The sequence below is a fragment of the Zophobas morio genome, unplaced genomic scaffold, assembly GCF_036711695.1.
Source record: "Zophobas morio isolate AGI-343-1 ecotype UQ-CSIRO unplaced genomic scaffold, CSIRO_AGI_Zmor_V1 ptg000009l, whole genome shotgun sequence".
NCBI lineage: Eukaryota > Metazoa > Arthropoda > Insecta > Coleoptera > Tenebrionidae > Zophobas > Zophobas morio.
This window is the reverse complement of record NW_026972114.1, coordinates 6,857,415-6,880,302: the sequence shown is the minus strand read 5'-3', so window position 1 is coordinate 6,880,302 and position 22,888 is coordinate 6,857,415. Positions and strand designations below refer to the sequence as shown.

The following is a 22,888-nucleotide window of genomic DNA, read 5'->3' as shown; positions in this document are numbered from 1 at the left end:
TTGCTACACTGAAATCGGTAAGAAATGGCGCTGGTTTTGGTCGTTCATCAGAATTAATACGAAAATAGCTGCCTGGGGAACGAACGATAAAACTAATTGCTGTTTTATTATACAGTGTTTCTTGAGAGCTTTTCATAATTTTTAGCGAAGAGGGTTCAATCTATGATGTGCAGTATGGGGAAATTGACAATTGACCTACCACTGCTTAAAAACAAGACGTGAAAAAAGTGACAGATATTTTTTTTTGTGTTAGCAAAAATAAAATTTCAAGACGTCGTTATTCAACATTGTTCTTAACTAAAATTTAAGTAACATATTATAGAAATTGTCAGTAGTATTACAGTACGATATATTTCTGAGTTTGATATAGAACTTCAAGAATTGTGGTATGCAAAAACAAACACGATATTGATTTTATCATCATGTAGGTACTCGTGAATATTTAACATACACATAATCTATAAAATAAATGTGTTCGCTCGTTAATTTTTTTGAGTGTCCACTTTGTAAGCAATAAAAAAGATAATATTGTATTATACAGTATTAATGTGTAATGTTTAAATAAATATTTAAATACATATTTGTTAAATAATTTTTTGAAATGACTTTATTTAATGTTGTCACAATTTCAAAGAACTTCTATTATGTGTTTTTTAAGAAGTCATAAAATAACTGATTTGATAATGTGTGTGTAGTTTTAGTGAATATTAAAAAGAAATGTTCACACGCAGAATGGAAACCTGAATTTTTGTATTCTCTGATTTGTAAAACGCTAAAATTCACACCAGTGCCAATACAGGCAATATTAAATCTGAATTAAAAGGAAACCGGCATTATTGGTAATAATTCACTAAAGTAATAAACAATTATTGAAGGAATGGAATATACGGCTTAAGGAGGAGCTTAAAATAATAAGAGAAGAATTAAAGCACTCAAGAGATCAACTACAGGAGCAAAATCAAGAAATTAGAGATAAGCATGAAGCATAATGGAAGCTAGCTAAGAAAGAAAGGGGAAAGAGAGTGGTTGAAGTAGAAAGTCAACTAGATCCAATGGAGAGAGAAAAGAGAAGAATCAAAGTAGTGATTGGAAATAGGAACAGGAGAGCAGAAGCAGATCATTGAAAAGGTGACAACATTTTTAGAACAGAAGGCTAAAGTAGAGAGTAAAGTTAAAAGCGCGTACAAAATCGTAGAGAAAGTTTATGTAGTGGAATTCGAAAACAGAGAAGAAAAAATAAAGGTAATGAAAAGCAAGAAGAACTTAAAAGGGTCGTCAGTTTACATAAATGACGATCTGACGAAAACGGAAAGAAAAATTCGAATCAAAATTAAAGAAGAGGCAACAAAAGAGAGAAATAAAAGAAAAGTGGTTAGAATGGGATATAATAAGTTAACTTTAGCTGGCAGAAATTTTGAATTGAATGAAGATGAGGGCAAACTCAAAAATTTCTGATGACAAAAGTAGGTACATAGTTTAAATCGCATATTGCTAGTAAATAATTTAAGGACGTATTTGTGTCACATAATGTCCTGTAATCTTTAGCTAACTGCGGAAAATTCAAGAGAAAGAGCTTAGTGAAAATTGTCCGAAAATATAGAATATGTATAATATTAAGATTTTTCGTTGTATATACAGGGTGAGTATCATAACAACGGGACCCTGATCAAATTTCAATGCAACATATACATATCTCATATGTACCCTTTTTATATTTTATTTTTGTAAAATGTACAAATATAGTTACTTAGTAGTTAATTTTGACTTTCGCAATAATTCTGTTTATCAATTTTGAGCTCCGATAAATTTTTAGTAATTTGGTGTTTTCTTATCTTAGCTACTACTTGCTAAGAATTGACTGGTTTTGGCAAATGAAATACCCTCTAAGAAAATGAAGGGTGGGTGGGCGGGGCTAGTACTTGGTAAGGTAAGACTGATTTTGGCAAATTATATATCCTCTAAGAAAATAAAGGGCGGGTGGGCGGGGCTAGTACTTGCTATGGTACGCCTGATTTTGGGGAATGATATACCCTCTAAAAAAATAGAGGGCAGGTGGGTGGGACTGATTGAAAAATTGATTAATTAAAATCGAATGTTACCTAAATAGATTCCTTTGTTGATTTCCAGTTTTCTGTTTAATTTCTTTGAAAGTTCTCATTACTTTCTAAAATTACCAAATCGAAATAGGCAAATTTTTGATAAATTTAAAAACTCGACTTAGGAAGAAAATACTTCTTTTGAAAATGTTTGTCTGGGTTCATTAGCGTGCTAGCGATTCAACTGGTCGAGGTTTCTATTCCAGAATTTTTTGGGGAATTTCAGATGACTTGACCAAAAATTTCATTTTTGAATACCTCTTTCCCATTAAATAAAATTATTGCCATTAATTTCCTAAAAAAAACCTGCATTAATGGCAATAATTCACTAAAGTAATAAACAATTATTGAAGGAATGGAATATATGGCTTAAAGAGGAGCTTAAAACAATAAGAGAAAAATTAAAGCAAGCAAGAGATCAACTTCAGGAGCAAAATCAAGAAATTAGAGATAAGCATGAAGAATGGAAGCGAGTTAAGAAAGAAATGGGAAAGAGAGTGGGTGAAGTAGAAAGTCAACTAGATCGAATGATGAGAGCAAAGAGAAGAAACAAAGTAGTGATGATGGGATTGGAAATAGGAACAGGAGAGCAGAAGCAGATAATTGAAAAGGTGACAACATTTTTAGAAGAGAAAGCCAAGTAGAGAGTAAAGTTAAAAGCGCATACAAAATCGCAGTGAAAGTTTATGTAGTGGAATTCGAAAACAGAGAAGAAAAAATAAAGGTAATGAAAAGCAAGAAGAACTTAAAAGGGTCGTCAGTACATAAATGACGATCTGACGAAAACGGAAAGAAAAATTCGAATCAAAATTAAAGAAGAGGCAACAAAAGAGAGAAATAAAGGAAAAGTGGTAGAAAATTTTTAGTAAACAGCCAAAAGAAAAGGAAGAAAAGGAGGAAAAATGAAAGGAAACAAGGCAAAGGAAAAGGAAAAGGATACAGATAGGGAAATCGGAAAAAGGGAAGCTGGTACAAAATTAGGAGAAAAAGGGGTGAAGGTACTGTTTTGGAATGTCCAAGGGTTGCGAAAGAGACATGGGCACAAAGAGAAAATTGGGAGAAATTTGAAGAGACGCTACCACAAGAATATGTGTGGGAGTGTCAAAGGGCGAGAAAGGAAAAGAAGAAGGGGAGAGCAAGCGGGGGAATAGTAATGGGAATTCGAAAAGAAATGCAAGAATTGGAAAAGGGAAGTAACAATAAAAACGGACAAATGAAGAAAATAATACAGCTGAATAACAATCGATGGTGGAAGATAATAAACGAAATGGGATGGGAAATTTTGGATGGAAACAAGGAAGGAGATGAAGAAGGAGAATGGACGTACGTAGGGGCTAGGGGAGAATCAATTATAGACTATGGGATTGTCAAAGAAGAGGCGTGGGAAGAAATAAAGAGTTTCAAAGTGGGAGAAAGGGTAGAATCAGACCACATGCCACTAGAAATAAAAATCAAAGATACAGAAGTAGACTAGAAAAAAAGAAATTCGAAGTTAAAGAAGATATAGAAGCTATGATAGCAGAACTGATCAACTTAATTGTAGAAGCTACGGAAAAAAGAAAGATATACATATGGCAAGGGAGGAATAATGAATGGAACTGAGAATGTAGTGAGTTGAAGAGAAAAGCAAGGGAAAAATTAAGAAAATGGGAGAATAACAGGGGAAGGAAAGAAGAGAGAATTATAGGAGAAATTTCACAAGGGATATGCGTGTGAAGAAATAGAGAGAATGAAAGAAATGTGAAGGAGTATGAAAGAAAAACTGAGTGTAAGAGATAAGCATATAGATAAGCAAGAACGCAGATCGAGAATATCGGAGTCTAGATATAATGCAGAGTATAGGAAAATAGTAAAGGATGAGGTTCCAAAGTACATACACAGAGAGAGTATAAAGGAGAAGAGAATGATGGCAAGATTTAGGTGTAGAAATGAAAAGAAAGAGAATACTTTTCGGATGGATGAAACTGATAGAAGGTGTAGGATATATATATAATAGAGCATATTCTGGAAGGATGTCAAGGACTGAGAGAATCGCAGGAAAGTAGGGAAGAAGTGCTAAACGAGGATGGAAGAAGACTGGAATGGATGACAGAAGTACGGGGGATAAGGGCACTAAGGCAAGGGGTGGGCAAGCAGAAAGAATAGAAAAATCGTTATTATATAAAACTCGAATTTTATTATAAATAAAATAAAAAAAATAATAATAAATTAATACTACTACTAACAAGGCACGAAATTATACCTTTGGCAAAATGATCTTGGGAAAAATTACTTTGTTTAGCTATCGCTCGATATATAAAAAAAATAGTTTGTGTCTTATCCAATATTAAAATCTCCATCAAAGAATAATCAACAGATAATAAATTACCTACATTACTGTTTTGTTGAATAACCTCACGACGGATGTACTTAATTATGGCAATTGGAAAGACACTTTATTAAATAATCTTGTACCGAATGTTCTTTTCTTACTATCGATAGTCTTGAGGTATTTTTAGTAACGACTGGATATACTTTTATAGTTTGGTTTGCACCAAATGCATTTTACAGAAAACCAAGTAGTTGAAGGTGTGTACAGCACATATGCACAGAACTGATTTACCACTGTTGTTTTTTAGATGATCCGCTTAAAATAATACGACTGTTTGCAATCGATAGTTTTAATACTATTTTCGGAAAATTGCTCCTTGCCATAATATTTATTATATTTTTATCTGCAACCCTTCTACAAACTTATTACATATGTTTTGACTTCAATGGCGACGTTTTTCTTAAACAAGCACCTGTCTATTTTACACAAATTTATGTAAGTGATGTAGCTGTAATTACTTATAATTTCTACAGACCTTTTCCTAGATGCTAGTATGTATTTCGTTCATATTATACTACAATATAATCTTATATGACTTAAGAAGAGTTTCTCCTAAATGGCAGTTCAGTGTGGCAAAAAGCATCATGAAGAAAACATTTTGCGACGAATGTTTTTATCTAACACTGTTTACTCTTATCCTTCTTAGCCTAACAGTTGGTGGTAGTATAATCTTTATAATACCAACAGAACAAGAACATGAAATATTTTTTCTCTACGACTGGATGGGCAACCATTTCGTAGAAGGGAAATCTGCTGTTATTATTTTAATTAAATTCAGTTTGATATTCCTAGCTTTAATACTTCAGATACCATATTGTCAAATAGCGTATTCTTTCCAGCAACAAAATTTTCGTTTCTACTCTTTGATTGATCATCTCGAAAGCGTAAATGCTGATTTCGAGGATGTATCTCCAAGTGACTTGCTTTTCAACCAAATTTATCACCAAAGTATTCAGGAAAGATTGGAATACTGTATAAAGAGGCACATCGAGTTACTCAATTTGTTCAGAGAAAGTCTTAAGCAAAGCGAAGTGATTATATTTCTGTTTTCGGTTGCAGGTGCTCTGCTTTTGATTAGTGTTTTATTGTTCATCTTACTGGTAAGTGTTAAATTATTGTTATATCTTGATTTTTAACTTGAATAGGTTGGAGGCATGCCTTCTCTGATCTACATTAAAATGGTATATTTCTGTATTGTCTGTCTAATAACAGGTGGAGGGTATTTTGTGTCTGGTCAGTGTACAGAAGATAGTGTAAGTATGACAGTTACGGTTAAGGAGTGAAGACAGTGGAGGATAACATTGTTAATTTATTTACAGTATGGTGAAATTTATAAAACTCTTTGTAAGACGAGTTGGTATTACTGGAATAATAGTAATCAGAAATACTATTTAATATTTATGATGGTTGCTAGCAAACCTCTCAAAATTAAATTTTCGAGCAATATAGTGTTTAACTATGACTTAGGACTTAAGGTAAAGCAGAAAAAATAAAAATTACTAAAGTTAACTTGTCTTGTTTTAGATTGTGAGAGCTGCTTATTCTACGTGCTGCGTAATGTACCGCAAGACTCACAACATACAGTAACACTTAACAAACATGTGTAATACGTTTTCAGTAACTTTCATTGTGTGTTACAGTGGTTAGCGTCAAGAGAACATTTGTCTTAAATATATGTATAAATAAATGAGATTGTTAAATCAAGTTAAATTTTTAGAATTTGAATGCACCTGAAATATTATAAAATATTTAATGGTAGTTGTAATATCATTTTAATATGATTGAATTAAATGATCCATAAAAAATGTGTTAAATTATTTACATATATTCAAAGAATTATTGTTAGTGTACGATTGTTAACGTTTATACATCGAAAGAATGTCACGTAGAAATTAGTTCGATTTGAATTTGTTTCTCTTCTCAAAGCAGAGGACTAAAATTGTTAATTGAACTACATGACATTTTTAGTAAATGTACATGCAAAATTTGATAACAACTGGTCCAGCAGTTTCGGAGATTACGTAATGGATACAGACAGACAAACAGACCGACAGACGGAAACGGGAGACTACATTTTTGGTACTGTAGGGGTCATGAAACGTGAGAAATCATAAAAGTGGCAATTCTTACGCTCGGGAAGTAAAAATCAAAATTTTGCTGTAAAGACAATATTTTTGTGTACTAACAAAATTTTGTGGTTCTATGATAATCAGTGGCATTTAGAGACAGTGGTAACAAATGTTATTAATCAAAAAAGAACATACAGATTTGTTTATGAATTATTTAAACAACTAATAAGTATTTTGAAAAATTCCGCTGGCGCTATCTCTTTAAAATTTATAGAAGAGGGACACAGCAATCTCCCGAGTCGTAAACGAGTCCCACACTACCAGTGTCACCACTATATCTTTGTTACATTATGAGCAAGCGTAAAAGAAAACAGTTTTCTACGACAAAACAAGTTAAGAAAAGTTAAGTCATTCCACTTTAAACGTTATTATTGCAAGAAAATTGGATACAAAGCCTCAGAATTTGGACAAAGTAAGCGAAAACGCCGAACAACTCAATGTTCTTTGCTTATTTACAAACGAAATCAAGCAACGCGCCTCAAATTATCGCAACCGGTGCTTGCATTTCTCATATTTGTAATAACAAGGCGAAGCTCGAAAGAATAAATGTTAAAAACGTGAGCATGCAAGGTTAATTTTGAGCTGAAAAATGTTTCTGCTTCACTAAAACTGTTATCACAGCGCCGTCTTACTGACAAATAATTTAGTAGAAAGCAACAAAAATCCAATAAATATTCACTTACCGGCTGAGCTGATGAGATTCCCCCAAACTTGAGAGAACTGATAAAACATGAAAAACACGCCGAAGAATCGTGTCACGGCAATATCGGTTGAAGTTCCCGTAATTCGTCCATAAGCCTCCGCAATAACTGTCAGATAAGTGCACTTAGCACACCATAAAGGTCCTCCTCCGAAGCCCACGGCCAAACCGGCGGGAATCATCGTGTAGAATTTGGGATAAAACTGGGCTATGATAAAGGGCATGTATGTGATGAAGGACAGAGCTACAGTCCATTTGCAGCCGAACCATCTGGAACGAAATTGCATTAATCAAGGCATTATGTCTAAATGAAAAGGAATAACGTCGATGGAGGCATTCGTTATTAATTGCATTACATATTTTAAGCTTCTTTGTGGATGTGTTTTCGTTTGCACTGTTGAGTCGCGTGAATGAAAAAACAGCTCGACAGATAAATAACGATTAGTGTTTGAACGGTTTATAGACGATTCCTGAATAATTCTGGAATATGGAAATTCTAAATCCATATTGCAAAAGATTTCACGTGGCGGAAGGGAGAAAACTAAAAAAAATTAATTCAGAAATATTTCCGTTGTTTAGAATGAGTAAAGCTTTTTGTGATGACTATTGACTTGTTAACACAAAAGATTAAAATAAACACTAGTAGTGTTATAGATTAATTAGTACATTTTTCATGAGAGTTACATGTTTATTTGCTGCTCCCATTAGTTTTGTCGTTGTTTGACGATAGTTAATTTATCTGAACCGTTGAAAGCAGAGTCCTCAGAGAATACTGTTTTTTTCGATTAAACCTGCTGTTTTATTTAACTTTGGTTCAGAGTTTTTGTGAGCAAACAAATAAATTTATAACCTCGAGAGTTTAAATTTCCTGATACATCTTTATTTACATTTATTTATATTTGCATAAAAATAAATTACTTTTCGCCAGAGAATTATATAAATTTTGCATTTTACGATATTTGGAAGCACCTCTCTAATTACCGAAATCTTTTTTATGCCTTTGTTTATTAGTTTTATCCGATCGTTCCTGTTATTAAGGTACACAACATATTTTCTCTCTCAAGTGCTATACTACTGAAAAACATTGGTCTAAGGTGCAACCCAAGAAATCTAGCTTATTCGAAATTTAAAAATTTGATTTTGTTTTTTTTTTTAAGATAGCTCCTATAAGTAACAGTAAAATATCTATACCGTTAAAGTACAGGTCATGCTATGCACATATTTCTAGTGAATTTTTCTATGACAAATTTTGTGATGACGTCATCAACATTGCTAAATCTGAATGTGTAGGGTAAAGAATATAGATGGATTAATAAATAACAAGTACGCAAGTATGTTATTTTACCAAATTTATATAACATTTACTATTAAAATTTTGAGGTGATGTTATTATATTGTTGGTGGGAATGATCAGACAAATTTTGGTTAGAATTCTATAATCTATACAAAATTCCCAAAAAATTTATAAAATATGAGAACAATCGGTCCAGTAGTTAAAGTAAAAGTTAAATTCTTAAAATGCTTATAAAATATGAGGACAATCCGTCCAGTAATTTCTAAGGTTAATAAAATATCGTCACAGACGGCAGATAGCAGACGACAGACAGATGACAGACAGACGATCAACAGACAGACAGACGGAAACTGAAGAGCAATTTTTTATACTCCAGGGATCATGGAAGGTCGATAAAATATGAAATTAACATTTCACCGAATGCAATACTTCCCTAGTTTAGGTAAAAGTTAACATACGAGTATGAAAAACCGAATATGAGGAAATATTGTAGTAGGGTCCTTCTGGCGACTGGATACATTCATGTGTTCTCGACGTTTCATGACCTCTGGAGTACGAAAAATAGGTCCCCCGTTTCCACATGCGTGTCTGCCGTCTGTTTCGATTTTCATTAAACAGATAATCAATCTCTGAAACTACGGGAGGGATTATTGTAAAATATCACATGTGCCTTTACTTTGCCTAATCGTCCCCATCAAGAACATATTGACGTCCTCTCAAAATTTTTCATAGTAAATATGGCTTAAATTTGATCAAATATTAAAATAGTATAAGATAATCCTGTACTTGTGATTTATTTTTATCTCAGATACTTAACAAAAATGTTTGTGCAATATTTGACACGAGTTTCACTTGGCCAATATTTGGGTTACTTGCACGAGCTCCCGGTGGCCGTGCTATACAGGGTGTTTCTTTTATTTGATTCAACCCCTATGTTGGGGTTGAATCAAATAAAATAAATACACACATTAAGTAAATTAATTTATCTAAAAGGAAAAAATTATGGCTCAAAATCATTTGGGTTATGTGGACTTACGGAGTAAATTGTTTTTTTTTTTTGATAAGTCGATAAGTTTGCTCAGATAAGGTTAATTTTGGTAAATGACATATCATCTAAGAAAATAAAGGGTGGGTGGGAGGGGCTAGTACTGGCTAACATAAGATTCATTGTGGCAAAGACACACCCTCTAAGAAAATAGAGGACGGGTGGGCGGGGCTAATATTTGTTAAGATAAGCACTGATTGTTGCAAATGGCATATCTTCTAAGAAAACAGAGGGCTGGTGGGCGGGGCTAGCACTTCTTAAGATAAAATTGATTTGGGTAAATGACATAACTTCTAAGAAAAAAAAGGGTGAGTGGGCGGGACTAAAACTTGTTACGCTAGGATTGAACAATATTAAGAGTAGTCACTGGAACGAAGAAGGGGTGGGTGGGCGGGGCTACTGATTGCTCATAAACTTAGAAAAAAGCTAAATTTAGCCCCGTTCACCTCCTTTCTCCATTTCACTGACTCATTTTATTTAGAGTAAAATGGAAATTGAAAAATAACAGTACAGTATAACCTTGATAATCCGAATTAATTGGGGAAAGGTGTGTTCGGAATAGCGATTTGTTCGGATCAGCGAATTTCCCAAAAAGCTGAAAGGGAATTGAATAACAACTTCATACATTGCTGAAAACAAATTTCAAGAAATAAACTTTACTTTTATTAAACAGAAATAAAGTACATATTCTTGACCAATAATGGATAATAGATTCATTCGAAAAAAATATTAGTCCGTGACCATAACCATGCTATATTTTTGGAATCAACACGTCGGGATCTATATCCCTGAATTTAACCAGAATTTTTAGATGACTTTTTCAAAAATGAAATTTCCCATTATGTACTCGTATTACCCCCCTTATGCAAATTTCGACCCATTCTCGACGATTTTCGAAATTTAACTAAATACTTTTTGGGCCGCAGAAGTCACTTCTGGCTTCGTTTCTTCGATAACTTAAACCGTTTTTCTAGAATCGTCCATTGAAATATCGGAATTTTTAAGAATTTCAAAAAAATTGAATTTCACACCGAATTTTCTGAAAATATTGCTCCGTTACCATAAACATGTTATATGTTTGGAATCAGCACGTCTATTTTATGTTTATGCAATTTTTTTATTTGTCATTTTTACGATTTTGCAATTCTTGTTTTTTTTTTATGAATTAATTCATTTTTCAAGTTGGTCATTTTTGCATTTTGTTGTTTTTCGATTTTACAATTTTCCATTTGTTTGATATTTTCATTTTATAATTTTGCCATTTTTCAGCATTATACTCTTTCAATCTACAAATGTTGCAATTTTTTGAATTTCTTCATTTTTCGTACAAATTTTCAGTTTTCAGATATTGTACTTTAATTTTTCTTTTTTTCATTTTACTAATTTATCTATTTCTTCACTTTTCAATTTTCTTTCTTCAATTTTAGGATTTTGCAATTTTTCAGCTTTTTAATTTTACATTTTTTCTATTCCTTCCAATTTGTATATTTTTAATTTCTGGATATTCCCAGGTTTAAACTTTCAAATTTTCTTTTTTTAACTTTTTTTTCAATGCGATTTCTCAATTTTTCGTTTCTTCAATTTTAAGATTTTGCTATTTTTAATTTATTGATTTTTCAATTTTCAAATTTTTATCATTCTCTATTTTTCAACTTTTCATGTTTTTAAATCAATTTGTCAATTTTTTGTGTCTTCAATTTTAGTATTTCGATTTTTTAATTTAATAATTCTTCGATTTTTCAAATTTTCAGTTTTTGGATACTTTAATTTTTTGTTTTTTCAAATTTTCTATTGTTCCACTTTTCAATTTTATAGTTTTTTCAATTTTAGAATTTTCAAAATTTCGATGTTTCATCTTTTATCAGTTCAATTTATCATTTTTTCAGTTCCTTAATTTTACAGTTTTTAATTTTCACTTTTCCGGTTTTTTACTTTTTTTTTCAATTGGATTTGTCAATTTTTCATTCTTTCAATTTTAGGATCAATTTTGCTAACGACTAATTTTATTTTTGTTCAGTATGAGATCATTCATTTCATTCAGAGCGGATAAAATCAGTCACCGGAAAGAAGACCGGGTGGGTGGGCGGGCCTAATTATGTTCTTCTGTCGAGTGGCAGTGGAAACTGATAATGGAATAATGGAACAGAAATTAATAATAATTTCCTTTTTTATCTACAAAATTTTTATAGAGAGCCATTTTGACGAAACTCTAATAATTGTTGTATTTCAATTAGCGATTTTAGAAAAACGGTAGAGATTTCCGAAGAAACGAAGCCGAAAATGACTTCTGGCTATCGAAATATACAAGAAGTAATTCTACGTCAACTAATTTTTGGATATACATAGTTGAAAAATGATCGAAAATGTCAAAAGTACCAAAATCAGTCTTATGAAATACTACGCGTCGGGATATATACATCTCTGAATTTTTTCAGAATTTTTAGACAACATTTTCAAAAATGAAATTTTACACTATGGTAGTACTTGCCAAATAATCTACCTTCTAAGAAAATAAAAGGTGGGTGGGCCAGGCTAGTATTTGCCAAAATAAGACTCATTTTGACAAATGACCTACTCTTCTAAGAAAAGGTACTAGCCCCGCCCACCCACCCTTTATTTTCTTAGAAAAGTAGGTCATCTGCCAAAATCAGTCTTATCTTGGCAAGTATGAGGCTGATTTTTGCAAATGACATATTGGGTGGGCGGGGCTAGTACTTGTCAAGATACGACTGATTTTGGCAGATGACCCACTCTTCTAAGAAAGTAAAGGGTGGGTGGGCGGGGCTAATACTTGTGAAGATGAGACTGATTTTGGCAAATCACATATTCTCTAAGAAAATAGAGGGCGGGTGGGCGGGGGGCTACTACTTGCCAAGATAAGAGTGATTTTAGCAAATGACTTATTCTTCCAAGAAAATAAAGTCTGGGTGGGTGGGGTTAGCATTTGCTAAAAATAAAAAAATTAAAAATCAAAAAGTGACAAATTGAAAAATCGGATAAATGAGAAATCGGAAAATTGTACAACTGTATAATCGGAAAATCAAAAACTGAAATATCGAAAAAATTGAAAAAAAACAAATCTTATAAAATCGAATTCGAAATTCCAGTTTTCATTTTTTTTTGTTTATAGATTTTTCAACTTTTGAATATTTCATTTGATAATTTGTTTGACAATTTTGCAGTTTTTAATTCCAATCTTTTGATTTTTCAAGTTTTAACTTTACAATTTTTGAATCTTTTGATTTTTAATTTTTCAAGTTCTCGAGTTAAAATTTTCCCTTTTCACGATTTGTCATTTTTCGATTTTTTAACTAAAAGAACAAATTTATTCGAACCGAAATTTTGAAAAATTGAAAATTAGAAACAAAATTTTCAGATGTTTTAAAGTTACGGTAAACACGGCAAATTGCTGATCAAAATTACTTTTTACTTCCCTCCAAAAAGCTTGGTGACAGAAAATCAAAAATCGAAATTAAAAAAAAAATAAACATCTATTTTCTCGATATTTTTAAAAATCAAATAATTGAGAAATCGGAAAACTGCCAAAATTGTAAAATTAAACAATCGAAAGTTTTTTTTTAGTTGCCCAGAGAAATCAAAAATAGAAAGACAGATCAAAACAAATTAAGAAATTCGAAAGTTGAAAAATCGAAAAACTGAAGAATCTAGTAGTACTCACTACGCTAAGACTGATTTTGGCAAGAGATATTCTCTAAGAAAATAAGGGTGGGTGGGCGGGGCTAGTACTTGTCAATATAAGGGTGGGCGGGGCTAGTACCTTTTCTTAGAAGAGTAATGAGTTTTATTTTAGCATATACTAGCCTGGCCCACCCGCCTTTTATTTTCTTAGAAGCTAGGTTATTTGGCAAATACTAGCAAATTTCGACCCATTTTCGAGGATTTTCGAAATTTAACTAAATATTTTTTCTTGTAGATTTCGAAGCGCAGAAGTCACTTCCGGCCTCATTTCTTCGATAGCTTTACCTTTTTTTCCAGAATTAGATAATTAATTCAGAGCATTGAAAAATCACAATTTTTAAAAATTTCAAAAAATTACCTATAGAAAGAACATCTTGCGTCATTTTTGTAACTAGGTGCACGTTCAGTTCGGATTACTGGATGTTCGGATAATTGTGGGTTCGGATTATTGAGGTTATACTGTATTGTATTCCCAACATTTTCTGGGAAATCAATAAAATAAATTGACTAATTCAAATTAAAATACAGAAAACCCTGTAAGTAATAAAATCGATTGTTGATCCTGTTAAATTTAATTATTTAAAATACAGTAATTAAATCAGTTATAGAAATCAATCAGCTAACTAATGTTAATGTAAATGTTTTAAAGGAGAGCATTTAGAATCACATTAAAATAGAAGTTTAACGATTTGTTGAAAAAGTAGATGATTAAGTAATTTTATTTTTACATCTTTAAATTTTGTATGAAATATATAAGGCTATAAGAAAAAAAAAAAAAAAAACGCAATTTATGATTGCCTGGGTTACGCTATACTCGTATAAACTGATATATTGTGCTGTGACTCGAAAGCAATTTCTGTTGGACAATTAATATTTATTACGAGTATTAATATTGTTAAAGAACTCTGTAAGTAGGGAGTGTAAGCTACATGTATGTATATTTCGCAACAAAGGTAATTTCGACAATTTAAGGGAGCGGGTCAAGAGTAACCGCTTTGCATTTTCTGAATGAGAGCTCAGACATGATGAAACCAATTTTTAATTATTTTTAAATACTTGTGAAAAGTAACCAGTTGCCCTTCTACCTTGTTCTGTAGTAATATAATTGTCACATAAAAATTATGACATGTGGAAACGATTTTTAAAATCAATAATGCTCTGCAAATATTATCGCGATTTCACGTTGCGCTGTTTTTGACGTTGATTCGGGTCACCATAAAATTTTAAATTTCAACGTTGCATGCGTTGTTTTTACGCTATGATACAATTTTGTTTACAAGTTAAACACTGCTTCGGAACATTATTATAGGATACTTAATATTTACACTTTTGTCTAGTTCGATTACACCCAAAAAACAAATCAAAAAAAGATAAATGAAATTAATTTTTGTGTTAGCTTTGTAAAAACCAAAAAAATTTAAAACAGTAACAAGACTATTTTAAAAATAAAGTAAATTCGTTAGAATTGTGTCTTTACATTACGTTGGATGGACTAGCAGGGAGACATTATTATTAATGCGAAAACCCATTTAAAGTGCATGTCAAATAATGGTGGAGGTGCCGGGTTACTGCTGGTTTCAACCACTTAAATGATAAACGGGATGAGGTTTTCCTGAATTACTGCGTTCCGCATCACAATTGAGATGCACAATTATTGTAATTTCATTTGTGTTTTGATACCCTTTACATACAAATTTGAATCTGCATGAACAGAATTTTAAAAAGTATTAATGTGGCAATCGCTGCAATCAAGGAATAACTAGTTGTGGAGCTTTTGTATTTTTTTGCGGAATGCAATATATATTTAAATTAATGTTCACTAATTGTGCAATGTTTTATTGGGGACTACACTTAGGCAATTTTAGTTTAACAGAACTTGCTTTTGGTATTAATAGTCATAGAAGTTTGTTTACAGATCAATAGTTTAATGCCGAACTCGAATATGAAAACAACGGGTAATAATTAATACGAAAAACCACAAAATCAGTCAGGTTGCTTCTATGTTTGAGTTAAATACATTATGTGGTAGGGGCAGGGGAAAGAGACGAATATACAAGGTTTATCATAAAACGTGTTCTCGGAGCTAATAATAATCAGTTGTTGATTCATTGTTCTTCAATTTGTCGTTTTTTATTAATCTGACGAAAAAAATATGGAAAGAAGTAGGTACTACGTACTAAGTAGACATAACACAAGAAAGTGTGTGCAAAAATAATTTTCGGAAGCTTTTTTCTCCAAAAGTAAATCCCGTTTTCTAAATGCTAATATTACAAAAACATCGCACTATTTCAAGTTCAAGTATAAACAGAAGTGGTTGAGTTACTTTTAAATCCTTCTACAAGGACGTCTGACGTAAAAATACTTTTTAGTAAAAAAATCGCAAGAGGTATCGTATAAGTACCAAAAATTTAAATGTATCTTATAATTTACATTTACATCTGTTTAAAGGCTGGGCATGCAAATACCAACTTTTTAACTTATGTCATGCAAAAATAAAAAAATGTTATTAGAGGAACTTACATTTTAAAATTTCGTCAACTTTAAATAAAAAGAATACAGCTGTGAGTAAAAACTTTTAATTTACATCTCTAAAGACAATTAAGTCATTTTAAAACCACTTAATTATTTATTCATAATTTTGACTGATTATGCCGTGATAATGGCAGTTTAATAGGAACATAAACAAGATATAAAACAATTGGATACATATAATTAAGATATTTTTAATCCGACCTTGGTCTGGTCCGTTTTTTTTACCAAGATCGGTGAAGATATGGTTCAATTACTACGCTAAACGTTTATACTATACCAAGGACGCAGAAAGTAGTAGAAATGTGGTTTAAGCGTGATTCATACAAAGGTTCAAACTTAACGTTAACATTTATCCTGATTAGGGAGCGTTTCGTTTTTCCTGTCTGAAAAATCAATCGACGTGTATATCAAACTCGAACGAAAGAACCTTACAATGTCCTTAATCATTCGGTTTGAGTTCGGGCAGTGCGGACACATGACGCGAGACAAATTATAAAATTTTGCTTCAGGCGCTTCGTTAAAAGTTTAATGAAAATATAATGGGTTAGTTTTTCAATGTCACATGAAACAAGCTTGGATGTTTGACGCACGCAGTAACTAGACATTGTTTCAAATGCACATTTTAATTTTTGTTCTGGAAAATAGAAGATTATTTGCTTATTTTTGTAAGATTGATATATGATCTGAAAAATCAAAACCCAGAAACGTTAACCCCGTTTTATGTATTTTATATGGGTAATTATGCTTATGTGATACGTGACAAATTGAAATGAAATAAACAAGTTATAAAACGATTTTTACGACCCATTCGACACGATCCTAAATTTAAAACTAAAACTGAACAAAAACGATTTTTGTGATGGGATCAAGGAATTTTCGCATCAATGACTTGACGATTTTTATGTTGTTTTCATCAGTAAGTCGCGTTCGTTTTAACTTTGACTCAAATTTACTGTGAAACCAAAAGATCTTAAAACCTTAGGTAGATAATTCGCTTCTAAGAATATGTCCATAAAACATTTTAGATTTTAAGATAAAAAAATATTAATGACTCATAAGTCATAAAGCTACAAAGTTCGCCGAAATTGTATGTGTATTTAAAAATTAGAATCAGCTTCGTTTGTCTGAAAATTGACGTCGAAATTATCTGGTTGGATCAAGTTTTTGTTATGTTTGAATAATTAAAATATTCATTGATATTGACTTTTAATTGTTTCAAATAAAAATTTGAAAGTAATTTATGTTGTAAGAACAAAACTATGATGCATAAAGAGACAATCGATTATATTATTACTGGTAAAACTGAAAATGAAAATGATTCGCCCTGGACTAATTTCATGTCATTTTGCGTCTAATTTAATGTACGTTTCAGTGCTTATAGAACACGGAAATGTTGAATTACCCCTTCCCGTTTGTTTGTCCGTCCAGCTGTCGTCAGTTTGTCTGTTGATGGTTTCATTAGACAGATCATCTCCGAAACTGTTGGACTGATTAACGTAACATTTTAAGAATACTTCAGGAATGTGTGTAGATGGTTACAAGCTAGCTAAAAATTTGCATTTTTATGCTTGCTAAATTTGATAACGTTATCTAAAATTCCTTTTAAACAAATTTGCTTTTAAGTTATAATGTAATGTTCCCCTTTATATACAACGATTTTTTTTTATTTTAGCAAGATAATTTTGATTGATAAGATATAATTTATTAGTCTTCTCTAACAACAACTTTCTTATCAACATAACGTTTTTTTAAAAATCACGAAATTAATATTTGAAAAAAAAGATCTCCAGATGTTTTGTTCGCGGTGCGTTTGCTACCTTTATATTTGTAGAAACAAATGTTATAATTTGTCTAATAAAATGATCTTATTTAAAATTTGTGATAAGGCATTAAGTATTTAACATTGTGTTAGTCATTCCATGCAAATTGAGGGTAATTTTGGGTATACTCTACGATAATCTTGATTACACGCTAATGACGTCATCTCAAAATTTTGCTAAGGAAATCCTATTTCAATTTTATAAGATTATGCGTGATTAATTTAATCGCAGTGTAAGCTGGCCCTATATGTTTCTATTCTTGTAGTTTATTAACTCGTCTTTATTTTTTATCCTGTTTCACATCTAGATATTTGAAAAAAATCAAAATTATAAAAATGTATCTTATAAAATATAAAACGCTCGCTCTGAAATCTTGCAAATTCATAATTCATAAAGTTATCGTAGACACACTAAATTTACTACTCAAAATTTATCTGTTTCTCTTAAAAAAAATTATTAATCACGTTATCTCAAAATTTTGTTAGATTAATCTGGTTTAAAATAGACTTGTATCAGTGTACATATATTTTTAAGATGTAGAGGTTTTTGTAAAAGTTTTCGAAATTGTATAACACAATTTGTAAATTATTTTAGAAGTATGAGTCTGAGTCTAAGTTTCTAGTTCTGAAAAGACGCGTACGTATATTAAAAAAAGGGCAAAATAAAAGAAAGCCTCAATTGTGATGATTTTTTTTATTGTAGGGAACCAAAGGAGCGGAAGTGAATTGCAAAATCGTTATTTATTTTATTTGTATTTTAAATGTGTTTTGAGTTTCTATGAATAAAAAAATCATCACAATTGCGATGGGGTGGGTGGGCGGGGTTTATATTTTGGCTTTTTTCTGAATATACACAGTATTGTTTGAACAACACGATACTCAAAAACATGTTTTTAATTTCTTGTAAAGAAATAAGTATTTTGCAGTTAATGTCTGCCTCCTTGATTCATGGTGAATAAAAAAAATCATCACAATTGAGATAAGGCGGGTGGGTGGGCTTACATTTTGCCTTTTTGTATTAATATGTGTAGACATGTTGAATATGGAAAATTTGTATAAGGAAATATTTATTTTGCAATTAGGCTTCGCCCCATAATTCCAAAATTCATATTTCCTTGCAAAATGTACCATTTTGCTCATTTTTAAGTTTGTAATAAGTTAAAAATTTTTGACGTATCAAAAATTGTCAAAGTTTGCAATACCCTTTGTTTAAAATATTCGCAGTTAATTTTAGATCCCCTGGTGTTTTATTTTCGGATAAGTTTAAAGGAGTCTGGTGTTTTGTTGCTAAATCTTTTTTACAAGTTTGATCGAGTCAAAATCAGTGTTATCGTTGCGAGTGCTAGCCCCGCCCACCCGCCCCTATTTTCTCAGAAGATATGTTATTTACCAAAATAAGACTTATCTTAGCAAGTACTAGTAAGTACTACCCTCTGAGAAAATAGGGGGCGGGTGGTCGGCAGTAGTACTTGGTAAGATAAGACTGATTTTGGCAAATGACATATACTCTGAAAAAAAATAGGGGTGGGTGGGTGGGGCTAGTACTTGGTAAGATAAAGCCGATTTTGACAAATGACATATCCTCTGGGAAAATAGGGGGCGGGTGGGCGGGTCTAGTGTTTGTTAAGATAAAATTGAGAAATTTTTGTTAAAACTCTTTGTGAAATTTAAAGGTGTTAAAATGTAAATTTCCATGGTAACAAGTTAAATTCCTAAATGTACCCGAAGGTTACAAAATATGATGACTTGTTATTTGTAATTTATCATTGGATTCATATTTTTTAGATTAGCTTAAACAGGTGGCTCAAAAAAATTAATGAATGTGTCAATTTATTTTATTGATTAAATCAGGAACGGCTCATTCCATTTGCCCAAAAAAGTTTGGGAATACAATACTGTTATTTTTAGTATTACACTGCACCAATCCAAGTTGATAAACTCAATTCAAAAATGCTGGATATATTTCACTGTAATTGATCACATTCAAACCAGAGTAAATTAATTCAACTTTTTCATGGTTTTATCAATAAAAAGAGATCAAAGCTTGACAACCAGTATTCAGTTAATTTCCTAAAGCACGAATAATTTTAGAATCAGTTGATCACATTCGAACCCGAATAAATCAAACCCATTTTGTAGGTTTAATAAATGATCAAAAGTGTTAAACTAAACAGATTGACGTGACTGATTTTGGTTAAACGATACCAAATTTTGTTAAAAATATTATTTTTATCCAATTTTATAGGATATAAAATAATTTCAAAGCTTGACAATTTATTCCCAACTCTCAGGTGGAATCGGTATATTGGGTTGCCTAATAACCCTGTATTTTGAGCTTTCAGTATTTTATTTTTTACCAATTTGAAAAAGTCTTGGGTGCCGCAGTGTTTGGGCAGCCATGGTGTATTATTTTGCGAGCCCATGGAAATTTTTTTGTAAATTGTTTAAAAGAATTTTGGAGGACTTTGGTGTTCTATTTATGGAAAATTCTGAGCTGACCCGTTTTTGAGTCAATTTTAAGAACCCGTTTTTTTTTTTGAAAAATTTAGAGCAATCTTGAAGTTCTAGGTATTCCTGCTTGGAAAGAATTTGAAGTGCTTTGGAGCCTCCAGTGTCTTTTTTATAATAATTTAATTAAATTTCTTAGGAGACGTAATTTAAGTCATATCTCATTTGCCAAAATCAGTCTTATCTTAGCAGGTACTAGCACCGCCTATCACCCATCCTCTCTTTTCTTAGAAGGTGTGTCATTTGCCAAAGTCAGTGTTATCTTAGCAGCTAGTAGCCCCGCCCACCCACCCGCTTTTATCTTAGGAGGTATGCCATTTGCCAAAATCAGTTTTATCTTAGTTTGTACTTGCTAACATAAAACTAGTTTTATCGTAGGTAGTACTTGCTGAGATAAAACTGATTGTGGCAAATGACATACCCTCTAAGAAAATAGAGGGCGGGAGGGAGGGGCTAGTAGTAGTAGATTGATTTTGATAAATGACTGAAAAATATTAAGAGTAATCACTGTAATGAAGAGGGGGTAAGTGGGCGGAGTTATTGCTTGCTTATAAAAGATTCTGCCTACTCTTTAAAAAAATAAAGGATGCGTGAGTGGCGCTAGGATTCCCTAAGATAAGACTGATTGTGGCAAATGATATACCTTCTAAGAAAATACAGGGCGGGTGGGCGGGGCCGGTGTTTGATAAGGTAAGACTGATTTTGGTAAATGATATATCCTCCAAGGAAATGAGGGCCGGGTAGGCGGGGCTAAAACTTGTTAAGATAGAACTGAACAATATTAAGAGTAGTCACTGGAATGGCGAAGGGGTGGGTGGGCGGGGCTACTCTTTGCTCATAAAACTAGAAAAACACTAAACTTAGCTTATTTTTACAAAAAATGATCAAAATTTGGAAACATTACGAGCTTACTTACAAAAAGCAGGAATTTTGAACAGCTTCTATAGTGTTTAGTTAGTTATGCTTTAATGGATTTTTCTTTTATGACTCCATGTTAAAGTTTTATTTAGTTAACGAAATTTTAATTTTACAAAATGATATACTCTTGTATTTGTGGGTTATGAATCTACCTCATCTTTCTTATTACTATTGTATTTTTTATTGTTTCAGCCTCTTCTTCTAGTCACTTAATACGTAGGCTACTTAAGGCTGATTCATAGACCTGTGGAGGCGCTCTGGTTTGCGTCTCGATTTTTTTATTATTACTATTCCATATACCTGACGGAATTGATATACAAGTCCTTGCTGGAATGTTGATCTAAAAATTTTCCAATGGGAAAACTCACGAAAACACAGGCATAGTCTTGCGTTTTATCAATGCATTCATATTTTTGGAGCAACTTTTCTGTCCACTATAAAAAAAAAATAGTGAACAGAAACTGTTCTTTTTATTTCAAAAAGAGTGTGTTTTCGTAATATAATGCGTTCGAATCAAAGACAATGGCAGAATATGGGTGATTAAAATATGACACATTAATGAATTCAGAAAAACAAGCTCCACAGGAATCTCTAGAAACATACAAATAATCATATTTTTATTTTCCAAGCGTAAGTTACTTTATTAAAATGTCCCATCACACAATTTTGATGAGAAGTATCGTAACCTTATATTTTTGGTGTTAAAAAAGTTTAAAAGTTCAATTGTTTATCTAATTTTGTTATCCTATTATTCATATGTGATTGTTGTTACGCATATATCTTTATATTGTTCATCTATTGTTAGTATCGTTTTTATTACTTGCACCTTTTCGCCGGGAATTGTCATTTCATTAGAAAGTCAGTGCCACTCTTGCAAATTTGTTCTTGTCCAAACTTGATTGCCTTAGTACTTAAACTTTAAGCAGCGCCACTCACTTTCTAGATTTTTTTTCAAAATTTTCAATCAATTCAACAATGTTCGTCTATTAACCAGTCACACAACATTCCAGAAATGTAACGTCGTCTGTATAACATATCCACAATAAATTAGAGTTATTACTGGTTACAATTATTCATTTAAGCATAACGTGTATCTCAAAAGTCTTTTGGACCTCGCAATTACTACGCTCACTCCTACGCTTGCCTTAACACATCAAACACATCTCTGTCATCTAATTCACACAGGCTGTCAATTCATAACCACACAGGCCTCAGGTGAACTCCTCATCTACAATAATAATTACCGATGCTAACTGTGTGCTGAGTTCGCCTAATAAACTCCACAAGCGCGCATATTAAGCGAGTTCCTTACCTGATTACGATAGTCGGGAGGAAGATGTTGGATAAAATTAGAGATGCGTAGATGGCAGCCAAAGTGAATGTTCCCAAAGCGTCGTCCGCGTTGACGGAACTCTGCAAGTTGGAGGTGCCCCAGAAGGCCGTGAAGTGGATCATAAAAGCGAAGCCGATCACAAGGACATTCTTCCATATCCTGTAGATTTCGCTCGGGGCGAATTCGTCGTCATCGGTGTCTTTAGTTTTGACGCGGTGGAATTTGGCATCCATGACCTGCTGACCTCTGCAACCACAAGTTCTAGTATTAATGCATCAAGCGAGCTGGAAATTGATTGGGTTTTATATGGAGTGACGGCTTCCAAAGGTTTTGTTTTGTCTTGTCTGCGTAAAGTTTTAAGTTTGCGCATTTTTTTTTTAATTCCACGCAAACTTTATTACCAGGAAAAATCTTAACTTTATTTTGTGTTTTTTGTGTATTACA

At 32.1% G+C, this 22,888-nt stretch overlaps 1 protein-coding gene across 2 annotated transcripts in view; it reads right to left on the bottom strand.

Moving 5' to 3' along the window:
- LOC135125789 (UNC93-like protein) overlaps positions 1–22,888 on the bottom strand; it is a 144,429-nt gene that overhangs the window by 12,293 nt on the left and 109,248 nt on the right. For both annotated transcript variants that reach the window (XM_064051471.1, XM_064051472.1), the window contains exons 2-3: positions 22,424–22,690; positions 7,280–7,566 (exon numbers count right to left, since the gene is read on the bottom strand). In XM_064051471.1, the coding sequence (XP_063907541.1) occupies positions 7,280–7,566; positions 22,424–22,690 (554 nt within the window). The remainder of the gene's footprint in view (positions 1–7,279; positions 7,567–22,423; positions 22,691–22,888) is intronic.